This window comes from Lemur catta, chromosome 9, assembly GCF_020740605.2.
Source record: "Lemur catta isolate mLemCat1 chromosome 9, mLemCat1.pri, whole genome shotgun sequence".
NCBI lineage: Eukaryota > Metazoa > Chordata > Mammalia > Primates > Lemuridae > Lemur > Lemur catta.
The window spans coordinates 65,507,674-65,529,954 of record NC_059136.1 but is presented as its reverse complement, the minus strand read 5'-3'; the positions used below and the strand labels follow the sequence as shown (position 1 = coordinate 65,529,954).

The window sequence follows — 22,281 nt, the reverse complement described above, 5'->3', positions numbered from 1 at the left end:
AACAGCATTCTCTCTGTAGACTTCCCTGGTCATCCTGTTTAAACTTGTAAACTTCTCACTTCCTACACTCCCTATTTCCCTTTCCTGCTTTATTATTTTTCCTTGGTACTGATCATCATCTAACATACTAGATTTTGCTTATTCATCTTTATGGTCTTTCTTATCCTACTATAATAGAATGTAATTTCCCTGAGAGCAGGTTTTTTTTTTTTTCTTTTTCATTCATTCCTTTATTTCCAGTGCCTGCAACAGTGTTGGGCATGTAGTAAGTGCTCAATAAATATTAGTTGAATAAACAAATGAAGTCTGAATTCCAAAGGAAGGATTGATTTGTGTCCAGAGTGCTTTTAGTATGGAATGTATTTTATGAAGTTCAAGTTATAATGTTCAAGTTCAGCAATCTAAATGTGACACATAGATATGTAACCCAAATGCCTCCAGGCCTCATCATATCTGGGTGTAAATAGGGTTGTGATAATAATCAAATATCTTTGGCTACAGCTCCCCTTCCTTCTTCTCCTTTTTGTCTTTGTTTTAAGCTTTTGTTTGGAACTTCTTAAATGTACACAAAAATAATAAGACTAGTATAATGAACCCTTGTGTACCTATTACTGAGCATTAATAATTATCAACATTTTTTCAATCTTGTTTGATCTGTTTTCTTCCACCCACTTTCCCCCACCCTCTGGATTATTTTAAAGAAACCTGATGACATCATTATATTTCACCTGAAAATTTCAGTATGCATTTCTAAATGTTAAGCTCATTTAAAAATAACAACTACCATCACACCATTTTCACATGTAACAGAATATTTCCTATCACTCAATACCTAGCCCATGAACAAGTTTCCCTGATTGACTCCAAGATATTTTTATTTAAATAAGGATTCAAATACACTCCAGACATTGCATTTGGTGGTTATTTGTCTTAAATTTACTCCATAACAGTTTCCTCTCCTTTTTATTAATGGCATTGATTTGTTGGTAAAACCTTGTGTCATTTGCCTTGTAGAATTTTCCATGTTATAGATTTGGCTGAGTGCTTCCCTGAGACAAATTTAACTTCTTCTCTAGTCCTCCTATTTTTCGTAAATGGTAGTTAAATCTTGAAGCCATGATTAGATTCAGGTTTAATTTGAGGGCAAGAACATTTCATAGGTGGTGCTATGTACTTTTTATTGCATCACTTCATAAGGCTTATAATACGTGATTGTCTCAATTTTAATGATGCTAAAATTGATTAGTGGATTAAGTTATTAGCCCAATCACTTACTTATAAAATTTCTCATCAACCTTTCATCTAATACTTTTAGCATCCAATTGTGATTTTTGCATAGATTCATTATTTTATTGGAATTTGCAAAAATAGTAATTTTTCCAAAGCTGTTTTCCTCCCTCATTTATTAACTTCAATTCTTCTGTGAGTAAGAACTTCATTAACTATTAGGTTATACTGACATGCAGTTTGTGTTGGAAGAGCAAAATAAATGCTTGATTTTTTTTCCTATATCAATTTTGAGATTGAAGTTGCCCTAGCAACTCCCAGTGTGATTAATAAGTTCCTTTTTTTAAAAAAAAATGCCATTATGAACTCTTAGATTTTAATATGTTTTCTGTTTCAGTCCACTCTAGGTTATTTTTTCTGATCCTCAATATTTTCCATCTTAGACTGTTGGGGGCTCCTAGAAGTTGGCTTCTGTGCCCTTTTGATGTGATTTCATTAGTCTTGGATAAATTCTATATCTCTGGTATAAGATATCCTAGGCTTATCTTGTACATTTCCTGTCCGAAACGTGGACCAGCTGTTTCCTCTCCCTACCTTTTACATAGAAAACCATTTAGTGCCTCCCACCTTCAATATGGTGATCTCAGAATGTTTTTGTTTCTATGACACGCCAATTCTGCAGTTAGAGGTTCTAAAGCTGCATAATAAAGAACTCTAATCCCTAATGGTTACCTTCTTCATTTTCTACTTCTCTTCCAAGATCATGGCTGAGAGATTGTTAATAAAAGCATCGTATGGTGGTAAAAACACTAAGATTATTACTCTGAATGGGAAGAAGATGAAAAAGATGCCTTCAGCATTAGAAAGACTGCCCGGCCTGAAGACTCTAGACCTTCGAAATAACCTAATTCCCAAAGTGTGCCCAGAGATAAGCAGCTTGACCCAGGTGAGGAACAGCATATCTTTTTGGATTGAGGATGGAAAACAGGAAGAGAGAAAAGAGGTGAAAGAATAATAAGACTTTGGTGTGAGGAGACTTAGCTCTCTGGAGACAATGCAGTGTGTTGCTGGAGAGACATCAGAAGGCTTTCTGGCTTAGGGAGTTACATGTGCTAGGGAGAGAAGATGTTGCAATTTATTCATGTGCTCTTTGGCCCACATCTGGAATCAGAGGATTAGGCTCTGCAGCACTTGTCTTTCTGGAGGCTGTCATCTGGAAAGGGGTTGGAACCCTGGATCTGCTCCTCTCCCTTGGGGGCTCACATCTGCAAGTAGGTTTGAGGATCCTGAGATGCTGTTCACCCTAGGGACCATCCTGAAGCTTCTGCATATGGAGGGAAGAGACATTTAGGATGTAGGAAAAGGGGGGTCCTTTTCAGTCTCCTAGAGCAGACTGAAACTGAAATGGAGTGTTGGCAAGGAATAGAAAAGAAGTTCATTTCTTCTGAAATAGTCCTTAAAAGAAGGTTAATATTTTAAATAAAGAATGCCCTTCTTAAAGAGCAACAGTTGACATGAATGAATCCCAGATGCTTGTGTTAAACATTTCTGTCTAACAGTGTGAAACTCAAGATTCTAAAATCTTGAGGTTGAGAGAAGGCAAGGGATCTTACCTTCGTAATTTTCTTTCCGTTCACTTCTGAACTGTCATCAACACTGAAAGAACCTATACACAGCTAAGGGATTGTAGGGCACTAATTTTGAGATCAGAGTTCCAAAAAAATAAATCTCTATTTTCTTGCCTTCACCTTTCATCATTTACTTTTAGGTTTAAAAAATGATTTGAATTTGTAATCAGTGGTTGTGTCTTTATAAGAAATGAGGTAATATTCACAAATTTCCCCTTCAGCAGTAACTTCAAAGAGTGCACTTATAGTACAAGAACTTGGACTTTTCTAATGGGACAGAGGAGTTTCTGTGCCAACGAAATGTAGGACTTAACTGAGCCACAAACCCATTCTCTCCCTCTGCTTGAATTTTATTTTCATTACTGCACATTGTTTTAAGAAAATTGAATACTACAAAAAGTGTATGATAATAGGAAGCAACTTCTGTCCACTTTCCCTCACCCTCAACCCTGACCTCCGTATGTGACCACTTTTAACTCATCTTTTTTTGAATTGTCTATTTTAGACATCATTCTTCTTCATCACCCAAAGAAAGTTATATTAATATGTTTAGTTTCTCCATGGTTATCTTTTAATATTATTACACTTTTATTTCTTCTTTCATTGACTACAGTCTGTTTTTACTCCCCACTTTGTACGAGGACAGTATCAGCCTCTGTAATCTGCCTTCAGCTCTCCTTCCGTCTTCTCCCTCTAAATTTCTTACCTAAGGATTTATAGAATTTATATCCTATCAATTATAACCATGATTAAATCTATAACTGATTCAGCTACTTCCCAGCTAAATATAAGGCACTTAATTTCTCTGGGCCCCAATTTCTGCCTTCATTTATTCAATCTACAAATAAGTGTTCAGTACCATCCGTGTCTCAGGCACTGGGAACTAGTGATTCAATAATGGGTGAAACAGATGGAAATCCCTGCCCTCACAGAGTTTACGTTCTAGTCAGAAGAGATGTAAGAAACAAATAAGCAAAATAGGACGTGAGGTAGTGACTAGCACTAAGGAGAAAAATAAGGTGGGTAGAAGGGGGCATGTTGTGGCTGTCAGCTGACATGTCAGAGGCTACATGTCCCCAAAGTGTCCTCCTGGGCTTTATAACTTGACAACATGTATCTGAGAGTTCAATGATCATAATTATTCTCTGTCAGTGTTCTATAAAATTCCCAAATGTACTTTTCAAAAGTTAATTTGAACTCTTTCTTGTGTTGCTATAGGTCATACTCTTTACATAATGATTAAAACTATCTATCCACCAGCTACTTTTGCTTCACTTTGTTTTGCCTATGCTGTGCTTGTCTTTTGGACTAGCCTTTCTTTTGTCATCATAAGAAGTCCAGTTTGCCCCAATATACTGATTTTTGGATCATATTTTCCACAGAATGAAAAGTATTAAAAAAGACTTGATTTTGTCTAAGTTCTTAAAAATACTTCAAAATTTCTGCACTCACAAAATGTAATCAACTAGAATAACTTCAGCCATTTCTTGGGAGCCAGGCACAATGCTAAGAGTGCATTATTCATTTTCTGTAATCTTGGAAGGAAGTTATTACCCTCATATGTTTAATAAAATTTATGGTTTGGGAAGAGGTTAAGTTACTTGTCATACATCACCCAACCAGTATATACATCTATAAAATGAGGTCTCTTTGGGGGTTGCTTTCAGCTCTGTTGTTTTATTGTTCTGTTTGTTTAGTGTGAAATTTACCAGGGAGTAATGTTCAATTTATAACTCCCAAAAACAAAAACTGAGTTGCCTGTATGGATCTGAACACTACATGGATTGCCCCCACCTCCCACTTTTGCACATTATTCTGTTAACAAATATTTACCATTCATTTCCTGAGGATACTGGTGTGCACAAAATATGGTCCCTGACTTCATGTTTGGAGATGGAATTAAATGTTAACGTATATGAAATTCCCTGGCTGGCACATAGAACTTTTCAATAAATTGTAGTTGCTATTATGATTAGCATTAACATTACGGTATAAGTAGCAATAATGATTAAATGGGAGGGAGGGAGTTCTTTAGAGAGTACAGATCCTTCCTCTTCTTTTTACTTTGCTAATTTGATTAGTGAAGCTTTGAAAAATTCTAATCACTTCTAATAATAAGAAAAAAGTGGGTTAATGTCCTATAATTTATAGTGAATGCATTTGGCCTGTGACTGTTGAAGTGCTGGGATGTCAGTGATTTCAAAGGAGACTTTACGAGTTTTGAGGGCAAAGACCTTGTGTTGTCCTCATTACTTGGCCCCTAGTAAGTCATATAATGTCAACTTGAGTGGAATAGAATGAAAACAATTTTCCAAGTCCAGCTTAACCAAACACAGTACCATCATGATTACAGAATCACGTAGGAATAAAGGTCCCTCATAGGTAAATAATCTATAATTTTAAAATCCCCAAAGAAACAAACAGCCATCATCTCTAATTGTGTGCAGCTTTGTTGCCATGCATCGTAAAGTCTAATGGCAGTGTGGCAATGTTCCCCTTCTGCTGCTCACATGTGCAGCTGCCCAGGACAAAGATATGGTCTGCCAAAGCTTTTTATTTGACCATAAACAACTGACAGTAAATAAGGCCAACTCTAAGCAGAATTGGGTAGTTTGCAAATTTGTTGTTGTGTCCCTAATCTCTGCTTTTTATATGTTTATTGTCCTTAATCACCCCTAACCCAATCAACTTCAGTCATTCATTCATATATTTAATAGCTAGTTATGTGTGCCTGTAGTAGACCATGTATTCTGCTAGATGGTAGCAATATAAAAAGGAACAAAATCATTCCTATGTCCCTATTCTCAGGTTTAGTGGGGAAAGGCAATCAAACATACAAATAAATACAAAATTACAATTGTGAAAAGGGCTGTGAAGGAGAATTGTATTGTGCTATGAGAGTCTCTGCTTAGGAGCTGGCGATGGTGATCCTGAGGAAGAATGAGTGAGCTAACATCTGAAAGGTAAGAATTACGTAGAGGAACAGGAGAGAGATGACCACATGCAAAGATTTCCCCTATCTCTTCCTCCTTGGGTATTCTGGTTTCACTCTCTAGCCCTAGCAGAACAGAAAGGATCTGATATAATTTGTACTATTGGTCAGTATCAGGCCTTTCCTTTCTCCCATCTCATCCAGTAGAAATCTCTTCTTCCTCCACCAAATAGGTAATGCCTCCTATTTTCTAAGCCTGGCTATCAAAACAGGGATGCATTATCCTGGTTTATTGTATCCATTGTATCTAGTCCTGGTATAGGGGCCCCTAGTGAATTCATCCTCCCCAAGCTCCTTTCATTCCTCCTGTGCCTCTGCTTCCAAGCCCAGGCCCGCATTAAGTCTCCTGGACTCCAGTGGAACTCCAGCTTCTCCATTTAGCTGGCAGGCAGCCACCTAGAAGAGACTCAATTGACCCTCTCCTGATTTTCCAGCTGGGTGATATAGAACGACTCATAAAATTCCTCCATGGCTCACTGGAGCCATCTGTAAAATGAGCCTCATCATTCTTTGTTCCTGAAGTTGTGGTCAACATTATCTACCTCATGCAGAATGCCTTATCCATACTGGTTACTTGGGAAATTTTACCCCTACTCTCATTCAGATTTCCAAATGCTTAGTTCTTCCAAACACTTAGGATTCTACATTTTAATTGAAGGTCAGTTTTGTGTTGTAATTCCATTTTCTGATAATTTGGAACTCTTGTCCTTCCTTATTTATCCTTTCCTTATGAAACTTCTGACAGGATGTTAAAAGGTAATGCCTTGTTAATACTTTACTATGAATGCCACTAGAAATCCCTTCCTATATTTAGCGAGTGAGATGTGCCGATTCCATGACACTGGGCTTAACTTTGGTCTTTAAGGGGCCAGAACTAAGAGGTAGTAGGGGTCTCCATGAAATATCTAGAGATTAGATACCATGCTGGCCCTTGTAAACTTCCCTCAGTTTGTAATGAAATTATAATTGTTTTGAGAAATCTGACTTTATGTGTTACGAAGTTACTGCAAAATTAAATAATAGTTTTGAAATTGGCAGTTATTCATATAAACAAATTCCTTCAGCAACTGCTGATTTAAGAAGCAGCATTTTGGCAGATGTATTGAACAGTGGTTTCAAAGATGCCACAGATTTCTAAAAAGAGGCATTTGTAAAAGTTAGCAGAGTGAACCACAATGCTCCCCACTCTCACGTACCTTGGCCATACACATGGTAATTCAAAAATGTAAAATCCATGTTATTATTCTCTCATTAATTTGATTCAGTTATTTTTACAAAATAGTTTACAGAGCCTGACACTTTATTATCTACTACTTGGTTATAGTGAATGGGAGTATTCACTCTCCTTAAGGAATTTAAAGATTAATATTTCACGTAGTGTCTAGCATCCCTTCAGAAGCTTCCTAATAGCTACTGTGTGAAATATTATGTTATAGGCAAGAGATCTAATAGTTTGTTCCAAAATGGTATCACCAAGCCATGATGTACTTTAGGAAGTCAGACTTCCAGATAAAGATGGACATTTGAGCTTTTATATATACATGTTTTTAAAAAGTTTTTATTCAAGTTAGTCATGAATATCATTAAAAAACAAGTAATTGAAAGACATAAATAGCATAGGGTTTCTAGTGGTAATTAATAGCTACAAGCATATAATAATTAAATGTAAGAGAGGTTGCCTAGTCCCAGTACTAGGCCCACGTATGATAGGCACTACATTGAATTGAATACAGAGGTTAGTGATAATGAGAAGATGACTAGAATAAAGAAAGCACAGATCCCATTAGAAGGAAATGAATCAAGCTGGGCAGACTGGAGCGGACTGAGCTCAAAAGATTTGATTTTGAAAAAAAAATTATGTGGAGTCATAATAAGTTTCCTAGTTTGAAAACTAGAAAATTAGCTTACAGAAATGATCTAAGCAGGCAACATTCAACTTTTATTGAGCAGCTATTACATTCTTGACACTATTCTTTGAATGCTAGATGAAACAAATAGAGACTCTGTCATTACAAAATTTCCAACTTATTAGTAGAGATAAAATACCTGAATCACTAATATACAAAGGCAAAAAGAGATCAGGTGGCCTCAGTAGCCTTTACCACTGAGGACCCCAACATGTACACATCAGTCAATGTGATCTAATTCATTAACAAAATGAAAGAAAAAATCACACCATCATCTCAGTAGATGGAGAAAAAGCATTTAACAAAGTTCAACATTTACTCATGATTAAAACTTTCAATAAAATATAGAAGGAACTTAACACAATAAAGGCCATGCATGAAACTCCCATAGCTAACATCATAATCAGTGGGGAAAAACTGGAAGCTTTTCCTCTAAGATCCAGTATACGGCAAAGATACCTACTCTCGTCACTTCTTTTCCAGTACTCAGTCCTAGTTAGAACAATTAAACAAGAAAAAGACAAGCAAATTGGAAAAGAAGTAATGTTATCTCTATTTGCAGATGACATAATCATATACATAGAAAATACTAAAGACTCAACAAAAAACCTGTTGGAACTAATGAATGAACTCAGTAAAGTTGCAGGCTACAAAATCAACATACAAAAATCAATCATGATTCTACACGTAAACCATAAACTACCTGAAAAGGAAATTAAGAGTACAATCCCACTTACAATAGCAACAAAAAGAATAAAATGCTTAGGAATAAACTTAACCAAAGATGTGAAAGACTTGTGCACTGCAAATTATAAAACATTAATGAAGGAAATTTTAAAAGACACATGTAAATGGACAGACATCCTGTGTTCATGGATTAGAAGAATTAATATTGTTAAAAATGTACATATTACTGGAAGTGATCTACAGATTCAGGGCAATCCCTACCAAAATCCCAATGGCATTCTTCACAGAAATAGAAGAAAAATTCTAAAATACATGTAAAACCACTAAAGACCCTGAATACCCTAAGCAATATTGAGCAAAACTCAAAGTTAGAGGCATGATACTTCCTGATTTCAAAATATATTACAAATCCACAGTAATCAAAACAGCATGATTTCAGCATAAAAACAGACATATTGACCAATGGGACAGAATAGAAAGCACAGAAATAAATCTACACATCTATGGTCAACTGATCTTTGACAAAGGGGCCAAGAACACATAATGGGGAAAGAATAATATCTTCAATAGGTGTTGTTGGGAAAACTGGATATCCTCAGGGTAACAAATTAAATTGGACCCCCTTATCTCACGTAGTATGCAAAAGTCAAATCAAAATGGTTTGAAGATTTAAATGTAAGACCTGGAACTGTAAAACTGCTAGGAGGAACTATAGGGAAAAATCTTCTTGACATTGGTTTGGGAAATGATTTTTTGGACATGACACCAAAACCCAAGGGAACAAAAGTAAAAATGGACAAATAGGATTACATCAAACTAAAAACTTCTGCACAGAAAAGGAAACAATCAACAGAGTAAAAAGGCATACTATATATAGAATGGGAGAAAATATTTGGAAACCATATATTAATATATGATAAGTGGTAAATATCCAAATATATAAGGAACTCATATAACTCAATAGCAAAAACCCAAATAACCTGATGAAAAATGAGTAAAGAACCTTCTTTATTAAAAAGAAGACAAGCAAATGGCCAACAGGTATATGAAAAGGCACTCAACTTCACTAATCATCAGGGAAATGAAAATCTAAACCAAAATGAGGTATTACTTTACAATTGTTAGAATGGCTGTTATCAGAAAGACAAAAAGTAACAAGTGCAGGGCTAGGCATGGTGGTTTATGCCTGTAATCCCAGCACTTTGGGAGGATGAGGCAAGAGGATCATTTGGGACCAGGGGTTCAAGGCCAGCCTGGGCAGCATGGTTAAGACCCTATCTCTCCAGAAAAAGTAAGAAAAATTAGCTGGGCATGGTGGCACGCTCCCACAGTCCCAGCTACTCAGGAGACTGAGATGGGAGGATTGCTTGAGCCCAGAAATTGGAGGCTGCAATGAGCTGTGGTCATGCCACTGCACTCCAGCTTGGGTGACAGAGCAAGACCCTGTCTCCACACACAAAAAAAAAAAGAAGAAAAAAAAAAAAAAAACAATCTGAGGCTCAACATAGCGGTTTGCACCTATAATTGCAGCACTTTGTTTGGGAGGCTGAGGCAGGAGGATGACTTGAGGCCAGGAGTTTGAGACCAGCCTAGGAAGCAAAGCCAGACCCCATTTTTACAGAAGAAAAACAAAACAAAACAAAACAAAAAACAAAAACCAAGTGTTGGCAAGAATGTGGAGAAAAAGGAAACCTGTATGTTTTTGGTGGGAATGTAAATTGGCATAGTCATTATGAGAAACAGTATGGAGGTTCCTCAAAAAATTAAAAATAATATGATCCAGCAATCCCAGTTCCTAGTAAATCCAAAGGAAACAAAATTAGTATGTCAAAGAATTACTCCTATGTTCACTCCCATGTTCATTGCAGCATTATTCACAATAGCTAAGATACAGAAACAACCAAAATGTTCATCAATGGTTGAATGTACTAATAAAATGTGTGCATTTATAGACATATACCATATGTATATATAATTATGTGATGTATAACTGTTTCAGTCAACAATGAACCACATATTAGATGGTGGTCCTAAAAGGCTATAACTCTGTTTTTACTGTACCTTTTCTATATTTAGATGTTTAAATACACAAATATTTGCCATTGTGTTATAGCTGCTTACAGTATTCAGTACAGTAATGTGCTGTGTAGGTTTGTAGCCTAGGACCAATAGGCCATACCATATAGCCAGGCGCGTGGTAGGCTATGCCATTATGTTTGTGTAAGGGCACTCTAGGATGTACGCACAATGACAAAATTGCCTATCAATTCATTTTTCAGAATCCCCATCATTAAGCAATGCTTGTCTGTATATACAATGGAATATCATTCAGCCTTAGAAAAGAAGAAAATTCTGTCATTTGCAACAACACAGATGAACCTGGAACACATGCTAAGTGAAATAAGCCAGATGTAGCACTTCTATGTGTAATCTAAAAATGTCAAACTCATAGAAGCAGAGAGTAGAGTGGTAGTTACAAGGGTCTGAAGGGAGAGAGATAAGGGGAGATGTGGTCAAAGGGTACAAAGTTTTAGTTATGGAAGACAGATAAATTTGGGAGATCTAATGTGCATTAATGTGACTATGGTTAATATTGTATACTTGAAATTTGCTAAGTGTTCTCACCAAATACATGCACACAGATACAGAAGTTACAAGAAGTAGTCTGAAATAATGGGTGGTGAAAGTTATTAAATAATAGGATAGAATTTTCTTTTGTGGGCTATGTATTTCACTGAGAGGTTGAAAACTCACATGCCACCCGCAGGTAACATATATGAGAAAAGGGGACCAGGAAGAAACTGTGGTGAACTGGTGCCTCATGTAGAGCCAATAATGGTGGTCCAGCCAGTAGCCGTCTCTAGTGGATCATTGTCACATCAGGATTGTGTATTTAAAAGTTCTGTTGAAATCAATATTATTTTTTTAAACTGTATTGTTTAGTCATATCCAGATTTCAAGCTATGAGTTTAGGCTTAATTCAGCAAATGGAATTCATTGCTCTATAAGTTCTGATGTGTGCAGGAATGGTTCTTTAAACTATTTCAGTCTAAAAATTGTTTCTTAAATTTTTGCCCAAACATCTGGGAAGATATATCAGTCTCTTAGTTTCCATCAGATGTTCCCCTTTTGGAATTTATAAAACAAAGTGATTTTCTAAATGCAGTCAAATATTATAGGAGGGGAAAATAGGATTGCTGTTAGTAGCTGTGCCCCACAGCTATGGGTAGAGAGTTCCAAGGGTGAACCAAAGCTGACCGTGGAGTAGTGCCTTGGCACTGCCAGCAAGGCTGCTCCAGGTTCCTGTGCCCATGGTTGACCCTGAACATGGACAGTCTTCTGATCCCATTGCATGTTTACGGGTATTGCTCCTGCAGCTAAAGCTGACATGTGTGGTTCTTCACCATGAACTGGGTAATGAATATATGTTTGTAATTTAATCATGGTTTGTAACCTATCAAATTTAATGTCCCATACCTCATAAAAAATGTGTTTGAGAATTTAGTAATCTTTTTAAAAAATGAGTTAGAAATCATTAAGAAAACAAGCAGGCTTAAAATTTGAAAACTGATAGAAGTGTTAACATATATATTACGTACCTACTGTGTTTCTAGTGTCATATATGTCTAATATTTTGCTCCACAGTCTTCTGGGCCTAAAAGATTATAGTTAGCATTTAAGGTTTTAATATCTGCTATTTGCCAGACACTTTATTAAAATGTCTCTAATCCTTAAGGCAGCCCTAAGCAGTAAACGCTAGTATCCCCATTGTAAAAAAGAAAGGGAGGCTTAGGAATTTGAGTGACTTGCCTGAGATCACATATCTAGTATATTGTATAGCAGATGGTCTACAAAGCCTGTGCTTTGTCTGCTGCACAAAAGTGACCAAAAAGTGTGCCCATCAACAGGACAAGAATATTTAAAATGAGAATTCCATGTGTTGTATATAATTCTGTTGTGTGTGGACATGTATGTGTATATGCATACATATAATTCTATCATATGCATATGTATGATCATTCTGAGCAATAGTAAATTCTTTTTAAAAATAGGGAGCATATCACTGAAGACAGTGTAGGGTAGAAGTTAGGAGTATGAGCCATAGAGTAAAGCTATGTCATTTCACCATAAATATAGCCTGCACCTAAAATCTCTTTTCTGTAAAATCAGGGTTATTGTGAGGTCCACATTAGGCAATGTTCAAGATTGCTTAGCATAGTGTTTGGAACATATTAAATTCTTTTTAAATGTTAGCCATGAGTATTATCATTAATAAATTATTCGGTACTTTTTCTTCTTAAATTTCTTATCTTCCTTTCTCCTACTTAGAAAATGATTCCTATACATTGAACCTACATTCTAGATTATCCAAAGGCATCAATGGACATTGAGATGCTTATCTCATATCCAAGATGAAAGAGGAAACACACATCTATTTTAAGGCAGGCCACAGAGAGGTTATAACTTTGAGGTATGAATGGGTTGATACAATCAAAGAAATCAAATCAAATTTACAAAGAGTTAGGATAGACAGACACTATTTGGGGCAAGTTTACAGAGATACAGAAAAGGCTACATAGGGGTTGGAAACATTTAGGATGTTTTGGGTAGGGAAATTCCTTATGGACTGATCATTTGTGCAGCTATTTAGATATAATCTAGTAGGATTGGATTAAGATAATTTAAGTGATAATACATCCCATTCTTTGCATTTAGCTATGTAATACTATAGGCAGGCAGTGATGAGTACTAGTGCTAGGGTGATTGCAATGGAGTAGAGCTGAAAAAGGTGTATCTAAAAAGAATGGAGAGAGAGAAAGAAATTCTAGTTAGCTCCAATGTTTGGTCACCATAGGATTATGAGAATGGCAGGTTTTTTAACCGAAATGAGGATGGGAAAAACAGATCTAGTGTGTCCATGGGCATTGTCCAGTTTTAGACTTTGAATTTAGAGTGATCCACTGGAGATATCTTAGAAGCCAAAACCAACAGGATACAATTTTTTTTACAGGGATAAATGTAAATTCCTACATTTAGGTTAAGAAAAGAATTCAATTGCACAAGTCCAGGATGTGGGATATCTGCTTGACAGTGAACTTAAGGGTTTTTGTTGGCCACAGACAAAATTAATTATGCATCAATAATGTGCCCTGTTGCCGAAAGAGTGCATGCCGTGTTAGGCTGGCTTAATAGGAGTGTAGTCATCTGCTTGAGGGAGACCCAGTGGTCCCACAAGCATCTGTGCTATGAGATCTCATTTCCTGTCTCACCCCAGGCTCCATGTGTGCAGAGTGGAGTACTCACAAAAATTAGAGAGTGGCCAGGATGGTCAGGGGTCTGGAAATTATGTCCTGAGGGAAATGGTTAAGGGGAAAATGGAGCAAATTCAGAGGAAAAATGATAGCAATCTCCAAAAATTTGAAAGATTGTTATGTGGGAGAGAAGACAGGGAATACAACTATTTTTTATGATTGCTGTTAGAAGAATTGTGTAGAAGTTTCAGAGGATGAAACATAAAAATAAAATAGATAGACCTTCTACCAAGATAAAAGTGCTACCGCATTACTGGGTGTGATTGTGAGGAAGGTCTATAATCGCTCACCTGCATTCTGTATGTTAGACTATAGGTGACTTATAAAATTTCCTTCTAATTGTAGGATGCTGTAATTCCCTGGGTCACAGGTCCCTAAGAAATCTGTTAGTGGGAATGGTGTCTTTCAATCTATGGCAACATGCCAATTGCCAAGGGACAGAGAGTTACTCTCTGAAAATACCAGTAGAACTTCATTCTACAGATAATTATTGAAAAGATGCAAGTTTTAAAACTTACCATGTAGTTATTTGTTATATGACTAAAGCCCTCCTTCAGGAAGTACCTGCAACCGTAGAGACTGTTGCTAATGAAACACTGCATATGCCTTTCTGGACGTCTGCCATTTCTGCAACTCTTTGTTAGGAAAACACCATTTGCAACAACAAGGTCTCCCAAATACTTTACATCAAGTGCCCTCTCCTCAGAAAGAGCTTCTCTAATGACCCAATATAACTTTTCATCCCATTATCCTGTTTTCTTTCTTTCATATTTAGCACTAACCACTAACAAATTACTTATTTACTTATTTATTGTCTGTCTCACTTCCCAACAGGTAAGCATTATAGAGAAGGATCTTGTGTGTTTTGTTCACTGTCATTTCTATGGTATTGAGAATAGTACCAGGCATGCAAATAAAAATATAGACATATAAATATAATACGATATACAAAAAATATAACTGACATATAAAAATAATTGAATTAATGAAACATCTAGGTTGGGTCTTGAGGTACTCCTCAAAGGTATCTCAGTCCTTGCTACAATGTCTCTGGACCTTTCTGTATAATTTAAATAACCTATGCGGAAGCTCTGACATATTTGCCATGGCAACAGTGTATAACTGCTACTACCTGGTCTTTAAGAGACCTTTTTGCATTTAAAGGCTAGCAGGGAATCTTCCTTTAGTTATTCTATTCTATGAAGAATAATTTTAGCTCCTTTCACTTCATTTTAGTTTTGGCTTTGAAATGCTTTACAATTTGAAGTATTTAGGTGAACCCTCTTAATCTTCCACAGGCCACATTCTTGGGGGTGGAGCTCAGAATTTCACATGGTATCCTTTTCTAGCCAAAGGACCATGTGGTTACTGCATCATCCAGATAAAGTGTCTTTTCCTGGGTCATCTATTCATTTTACGACATCTTCTTGGGAGCTAAGTTGGATCAGATGACCAAATGTGGCTGTCAGCCACTCTACTGCATTCCCCTAGATTGCTTTTGAAAGTGACCTTTTTCTCTGTCCTCACACCTCTTAATCTCCTCCACCCAGCAGAGGACTGTTTCATATTTCACTAAGAAAACAGACGCTATCAGGACCTCTCTCACCCTTCCATCACCAAATCAATCCACCAACCTGACCTCCACTCACCTTCTCTACCTTCCTTCCCACTACCCTTGATGAAGCTCCTGCTCTTAGCTAAGGCCAGTCCTCACTTGCACTTTGGATCCTCTCTCCTCTCACCTAAAGGATTTTGATTCTGCAAGTATCCCTGTATTTATACCATTAGTTTCTGATTCTCTGTGGGATGATTTTCATCAGCATATAAATAAACTGTACTATCTTTTATCTTAGGGGAAAAAAAAAACTCCAGCTTCTTCCTCATTTTCTAGTTTCTCTTCATAGCAAAAGCTCTTACAAGAATCGTCTATCAGTCATTGTCTTTGCTTTCTCACATTTTCTCCACAGCCCACTTCAATCAGACTTTCCTCCCCAACACTTCACCCCTATTTTCAAGGTCACTAATGACTTTCCTGTTGCTAAATCCAGTGGTTATTTCTATGCTTTAATTTTACTTAACCTTCCCCTGGGATTTGACCCACATTTTCCTTCTTAAAATACTTTTCCTTTTCTTTCCCCTTGGATTCTGTTACACTGTATTTCTTGGAAATCCTGAAACAGATTTTTGTGCTCTCGGTGCTCTCAGGAGAAATCTGTAAGGGAGTAAGGGAATCTTGGACCGGGGAGGGAAAGATCCAAGGCAAAGACTTGGTTTCAGGAGAAATTGAGCCTCGGCCATATGCCATCAGAGCTCTGGAGTCTGCCTTGCACCACAGGGGGGGGGACTGGGCTGGTATATCCCTGCATCTGTCCTGGGCTAGAGACTGTATGGGAGGATGAAGTAGAGGCATAATAACCTCCCGTGCACGTCCACGTAAACTCCTCTTTGCAGTCAAGGGAAATTCTGAGAAGGATGCAGGAAAAAGTCCTCCACAAGAAAAATTTACAGTAGTTGACGATTGAGCAGTGGTTCAATAAAAGGCATAGGTTTGCCAGAGGCTTTAGATGTTCTGTCCTTCCCTTCTGCTTTCCTGGCCACTCCTTCTCAGTCTCTACCTCTTTTAGGCTCAGTCCTCTCCCCACACTCTCATCCTCGGCAGTCTCTTACAATCCCACGTGATGCCTTTTACTTATTGAAGGCTCATGAATTTATCGTGTGGTCTCGACTACTTGAGAGAACCCTAGAATTGCATTTACAACTGCATTGGCATTTCCATTTAAAGATCTAAAAGGCATCTTGATTTTAACATGAATAAAACAAAACTCATGATTCCTTATCCCTCCTCCAAATCTGCCCTTGTTTCAGTTTTTCCCACCTCAGGTACTCAAGTTCCAAAGCTAAGTGTCATCCATGATTCTTCTATTTCTCTTACATCTCACAACCTTCTGGGTCTTTATGCAAAGCATATCCCCAACCCATCCACCTCTCTGTCCACCTCCACGACCACCTTCCTAGCCCACGCCGTAGCCACTCACCTGGACCACGGCAGTGATGCCTCTGTGCTCTCCGTGCTGCACTTCTTGCTCGCCCTGCAGACTAATTTATACAGCTGCCAGGGTGATCCTGCTAAAACTCAGGTCAAATAATGTCACACTTCTGCCTAAAACCCTGCAGTCATTTCTCATTGCACTTAAAGTAAAACCCCAACCCCTACCTTGGTTTGCAAAGCTATGCGTAATCTGGCCCAAGTATACATATCCAAGCTCACTTTTGCTGGGTGTCCCTCTACCCACTAGCTTAGCCACGTCAGTCATCTCTCAAGACACACCAAGAATGTTCTTACTCTGGGCTCTTTATTTTGGCTGTTTCTTCTTCCTTGTTGTCACTTGGATCTCGGCTTAAATATCAGCTTCTAAGACAGGCTCCCCTGATCAACCAGTTACTACACTCCTTACTCTTTCAATTATCTGTAGAGCCCTAATTACTGTCTGTTATTTTTATTATTAATTTGCTTAGTCATTCATTCCTTACTGTTACCATATAAGTGCCTTGAAGGCAAAGATGTTACACGTCTTACCCATACAATGAATGTCTTTTAATGAGTGAATGGTGACCCACCTGCTTCCTTAAAGATGGATATATGCTCACTTAGAGTATGGGCAGATTAGACTGGATTTTTTTCATTATTTGTTTATGGGTGTATTTCTAAGCATCAAAAACCCCACAAAAGCCCTAAACTAAATGAAAACAAAAACCCACCCCACTTTATAGTCAGACTTGATTATATCTTGTGATTTCCCTTTGATATACTGTGAAATTAAGTTACTGTGTTATCTTCATGTATGTGGGCCATATCCTTAGATTCTATAAAGCACAATGACAAAAATATACCTAACTCATAGAAGAGAACTTACAGTAATATGCAAAACGAACACTATACATTCTGTGCCCTCAGAAATACATGGAAAAGCATTGATGATATGGGAATCACAAGCTGTTTCTTGTTTAATTTTACCTATTTTTTAAAACTACATGTTGCCATCTCTTTTTTGGGAGATAATTCACCGTGAGTCTCTCGCACTTCTGCACATCTCGTAAGCAGAGGCACCGGCCACCTTTGTTCTGGACTAACTTTCCAAGGCTGTTTATAGAGCAGACAGCCTTGGAAGTTAGAGACAGTGTCTCCCTGTGGAGCAAAGGGCAGGCGTGGTTACTGCCCATTATAAAAGATTCAGGGTCCCCAAGCTCACAATTCCTCTTCTGTAACAAAATCCACTTCACATCTCAGTATCTCTTTGCTTTCTTTGTAAGCCTGTGAAAAAATAGTGATATTCTGGACACTGCTATTACTCTAATTAATAAACTGTCTTTTGTTTCTTTCCCATGGATCTCATATTTTCTGCAGGTATTCATGAAACTGTGGCATGCTCACTTGTCAGCTTGCAAGTTGGGTAAAATCCGGGACATTTCACAATGCCTGACACTCTTGCATGTCTCACCGGTTCTCACAGAGATTGTTCTGGGCTCTCAGCCGTGGTTGACTGCTATGTACTGTTCACTAAATCTAGACCAAAAACTGAAATCTACCACGTTTTGTGAAATGAGACTTCAAATAGTCACTGTGGTAGGCAAATAATGGATGGACTCCCAAAGATTCCTGCATCCTGTGAATATGTTATGTTATGTGGCAAAGGGGAATTGAGGTTGATAGTCAGCTGACCTGGAAATGGGTAGATGACCCTAGAATATCCAGGTGGGTAACTATGAGGGTCTTTAAATGTTTAGAGTCAGCATCAGTGTGATGTGATTTGAGAAAGGCTCAACCGGCCATTGCTGGCTTTAAAGATGAAGGTGGTACTACAAGCCAAGGAATGCAGGCAGGCTCTGAAAGCTGGAAAAGGCGAGAAAGCAGATCATCCCCTGGAGTTTCCAGAAAGGAGCACAGCGCTACCAACACCTTGATTTTTAGGTTAGGTCAGTGAGACCCATTTCTGATTTCTGATCTCCAGAACTATAAGATAAGTTTGTGCTGTTCTAAGCCATAAAGTTTGTGGTAATTTGTTACAGCAGTGATAGGACACTAATACAGTCACAGCCTCTGGATTAAGTCTTTTCATTCAAATAGCTACATGAATGTATTTTAACTTCATCTTTACAATAGAATAAGGCCTCCAAGATGGTAGATGTATTGTACTTTTTAAAAATAGGATAATGGTAATTATCAGACAAAAGCATATGTGGAAATAAAACCTCTACCATGAATTCATAGGATAAGAAATTTTATTATAAATATATCTATGTCTACTTCTTTATATTAATTTAAATCATTGTCATACATCTATAAAAAGCAGTAGGCGACATTTAAATAGAAATTGTAAATTGCCTAAATTTTCTCCTTAATTATTTTTCTCTTATATAAATTCCTTAGTTTGTTTAAAACTCCCATGATTCCTTTTCCTCCCATGATTTCATTTTACACTTACTGTTAAAATTCTGAAGTATCCAGTTGGTTATTAAATTTGAATGACAAAATATGTTTGAGGGTGAAAGAAAAGACTTTTTGTATCCTGGAAATTACAATTAGATTTCACATCAAAGAAAATTACCATGTTTTAGAGAACAATCCAGTATCACTGATTTATCAGATTTCAACAGCAAAGATGAACTTTCTAACTCCTTATGCTGTACAGTTCTTCCTATATCTGACCAATCTGTCATTTGTAGGACAGGTATGTATAGGGCAGCTCTTTTCTTTCCTACTTATACCATTTCCATAGTTGCCTTTGTAAACTCTGTGACCACACAGAGTGACATCCAAGTTAACCGCCCCCCCCATCCACATTATAGAGCAGTCTTATTGTCCTAAATGAGATAGCTCCTTTGGGAATAGTATGCCAGGAGGACCTCAGACCTTTGGCTCTATTTTTGATTTCAGGAAATTAGTCCCCTTGCTGAATTTTTAGTGGTTTGATTCTATGGGTCACAATGTTAGGATACTCTTGTGTTGCTCAGGTGAATTACAAATGGATCATCAGTTGTGTTTTTAAATACCTTTGGAATAGTTTGTAATACAATTTTAATGAAGTTAAGTGCTCTAATTAAAAATTAAATTGTGCTTGAATTAACATAAAGTAAGCATGAAGCTCAAACAAACTTTATTTATAAAGATAATTTTAGGTGTAAGTGAAATAAGTGCAATAATTGTTTAAGATTATCTTGAAGTTTTCTTAGGTTACATAGATCTGAGCAAAGGAGCTTAAATTATTTCTTTTTCTTATTTAAAGGTGGATAGTGTATGAATGCATTAAATCTCTATGTGTTTCCAGTTGACAGCACTAAATCTGGGAAACAACCTTTTAGAAGAAGTTCCGGAAGAGATGAAATATCTTACATCCCTGACGAAGCTCCATTTATTTGGAAACAGGATCTGTAGATTTGCACCTGGAGCATGTGGTAAGTTAGTCAAAGAAGAGCAACATTATAGTGTCAAATTTAATTCCTCGCATTTAATAATATGGGACTGACATGGTGGTGTATGAGTGTAGGTGGGAAGCTGAGGTGGGAGGATCGCTTGAGCCCAGGAGCTCGAGGCTGCTGTGAGCTATGATTGCACTACTGCTCTCCAACCTGGGTGACAAAGGGAGATCCCATCTCTAAAAAAAAGATACATATTAATCTGCTATATTTCTTGGCCAGGCTTGGTGGCTCACACCTATAATCCCAGCACTTTTGGAGGCCAACACAGGAGGATGGCTTGAGGCCAGGAGTTCAAGGTCAGCCTGGGCAACATAGTGAGACCCTGTGTCTATTAAAATAAATAAATAAATAAGTAAAAATAATAAATTAGCCCAGTGTGGTGGCACACACGTGTAGGCCACCTCTAGGGAGCCTGAGGCAGGGGGATCACTTAAGCCTAGGAGTTTGAGGTTGCAGTGAGCTATGATTGATGACACCACTGCACTCTAGCCAGGGCAGCAAAACAGGACCCTGCCTCAAAAAAAAAAAAAGAGACTGAAATGAAAAACAATTTTACATGTTTTAATCTTTTTTTTTTGTTGGAGATATTTACGTACTACTTTTGAAATTAAAGAATTTTGAAGGCAATCCTTTTTTTCAATTGTTGTATCATATATTTATTTATATGTAGACCTAAAAAAATAAGTAAGCATTAGTATTAATTATTTTCCCCTTTGCAGAATCAGTGTACAATCAGACTCTTGAATCTGTGGCCCCTTTTTTGAGCCAGAGAGAATTGCTTTTGAAAACCAAATCAAGGAAAGCTCTCCATAGCTCTCCTTGTTCTTTTCACTTTTTATTCTGTCTCAGATACTGTCACAATCTTTGATCAAGATGTGAAATTTAAATAAATTTGGGGAGAATTTTAAAGAGAAGATACGAGATCCAATAAGTAGCATTCTTTTCTTTGTGTTTCTGTAAACTAAGAATTTCTTCATTCAACATGACACTTTTCTTGTTCAATCCAGGTAGAGTGGGTTTAAGAACAAATGCAAGATAAAGATATCCAGATGATTTTTATAGCTTTATTAGCTCAAGTAAGGCACTTTACCACTTCATGTGTTGGTCCCCAATGGTACAACTAGAGATATATTTTAAAATTTATAAATTTCTGTGGGCTTTTGAGGCATGAGTGCTATATATAATCATTGTCATCTTGAAGTATAATTTAATAAGGGTATTATTATATACATTATATTAAATTAAATTAGGGGTTATAGTTGGCAAATAGTGTAAACAGACTCTAGTACCATCTCTTTAAAGGTACTTTAAAATCTTAGATCATGTATCTTGGAAAAATATTCTTTCTCAAAATAATAACTATAAGAAACAATTATTGATACTTATTCACATTATATATATTAATACAAAGCCATAGGTTTGGAGTTCAGTTATAATTTACTTAGGAAGAAAACAGTTTACACATAAAAAATTAAAGCCATGTAAACAAATAGATAAAGATATTTCATGGCCTATACTGGGGGGACCAAATTAAGCACAACCTGAGGCCTGTAAACAATATTGAGCATCCTAATTTATGCTAATTTAAGACTCTAAAGGAATTTCTTTCCTCATGTTGCCCTTACATTTGAGATAGCAGTATAGGTGTATGTATCTCTATACCTATATTTGTATTTACATCTATATCTGTATCTATAGATATATAGATATATAAGTATATAAAATCTGTGCACAGTGCCCTTGAATTTCTTTAATTCCTATATTTCTTGATTTTTGAACTTTGAAAATCATATGTGATTGGCATAAATTATGTTTTATGTCAGGTCCTGATTATCCAAGGACAGTAGTTTGATGTTAGGGAGTTGAATACTGACCAGCATGGATTTGGACAGCCTTGTAGTATTACATGTCCCTGTCCTCTGACCAGAGCAGATTGACAGGGCTATACATGAGTCCCAAGCTGAGTCAGTCATATTTTTTCTTTCTTGGGGATTGTGATACAGTCTAAAACAGTTTAATAGGTATGAGATAATCCCATGACCTGAGACAGA

At 37.0% G+C, this 22,281-nt stretch overlaps 1 protein-coding gene across 9 annotated transcripts in view; it reads left to right on the top strand.

Annotated features, from left to right (window-relative positions):
• Positions 1 to 22,281, top strand: part of LOC123645194 (deubiquitinase OTUD6B) — a 119,902-nt gene that overhangs the window by 27,523 nt on the left and 70,098 nt on the right. For all 9 annotated transcript variants that reach the window (XM_045561816.1, XM_045561817.1, XM_045561819.1 and 6 more), the window contains 2 exons: positions 1,988 to 2,173; positions 20,080 to 20,206. In XM_045561816.1, coding sequence (XP_045417772.1) covers positions 1,988 to 2,173; positions 20,080 to 20,206 — 313 coding nt within the window. The remainder of the gene's footprint in view (positions 1 to 1,987; positions 2,174 to 20,079; positions 20,207 to 22,281) is intronic.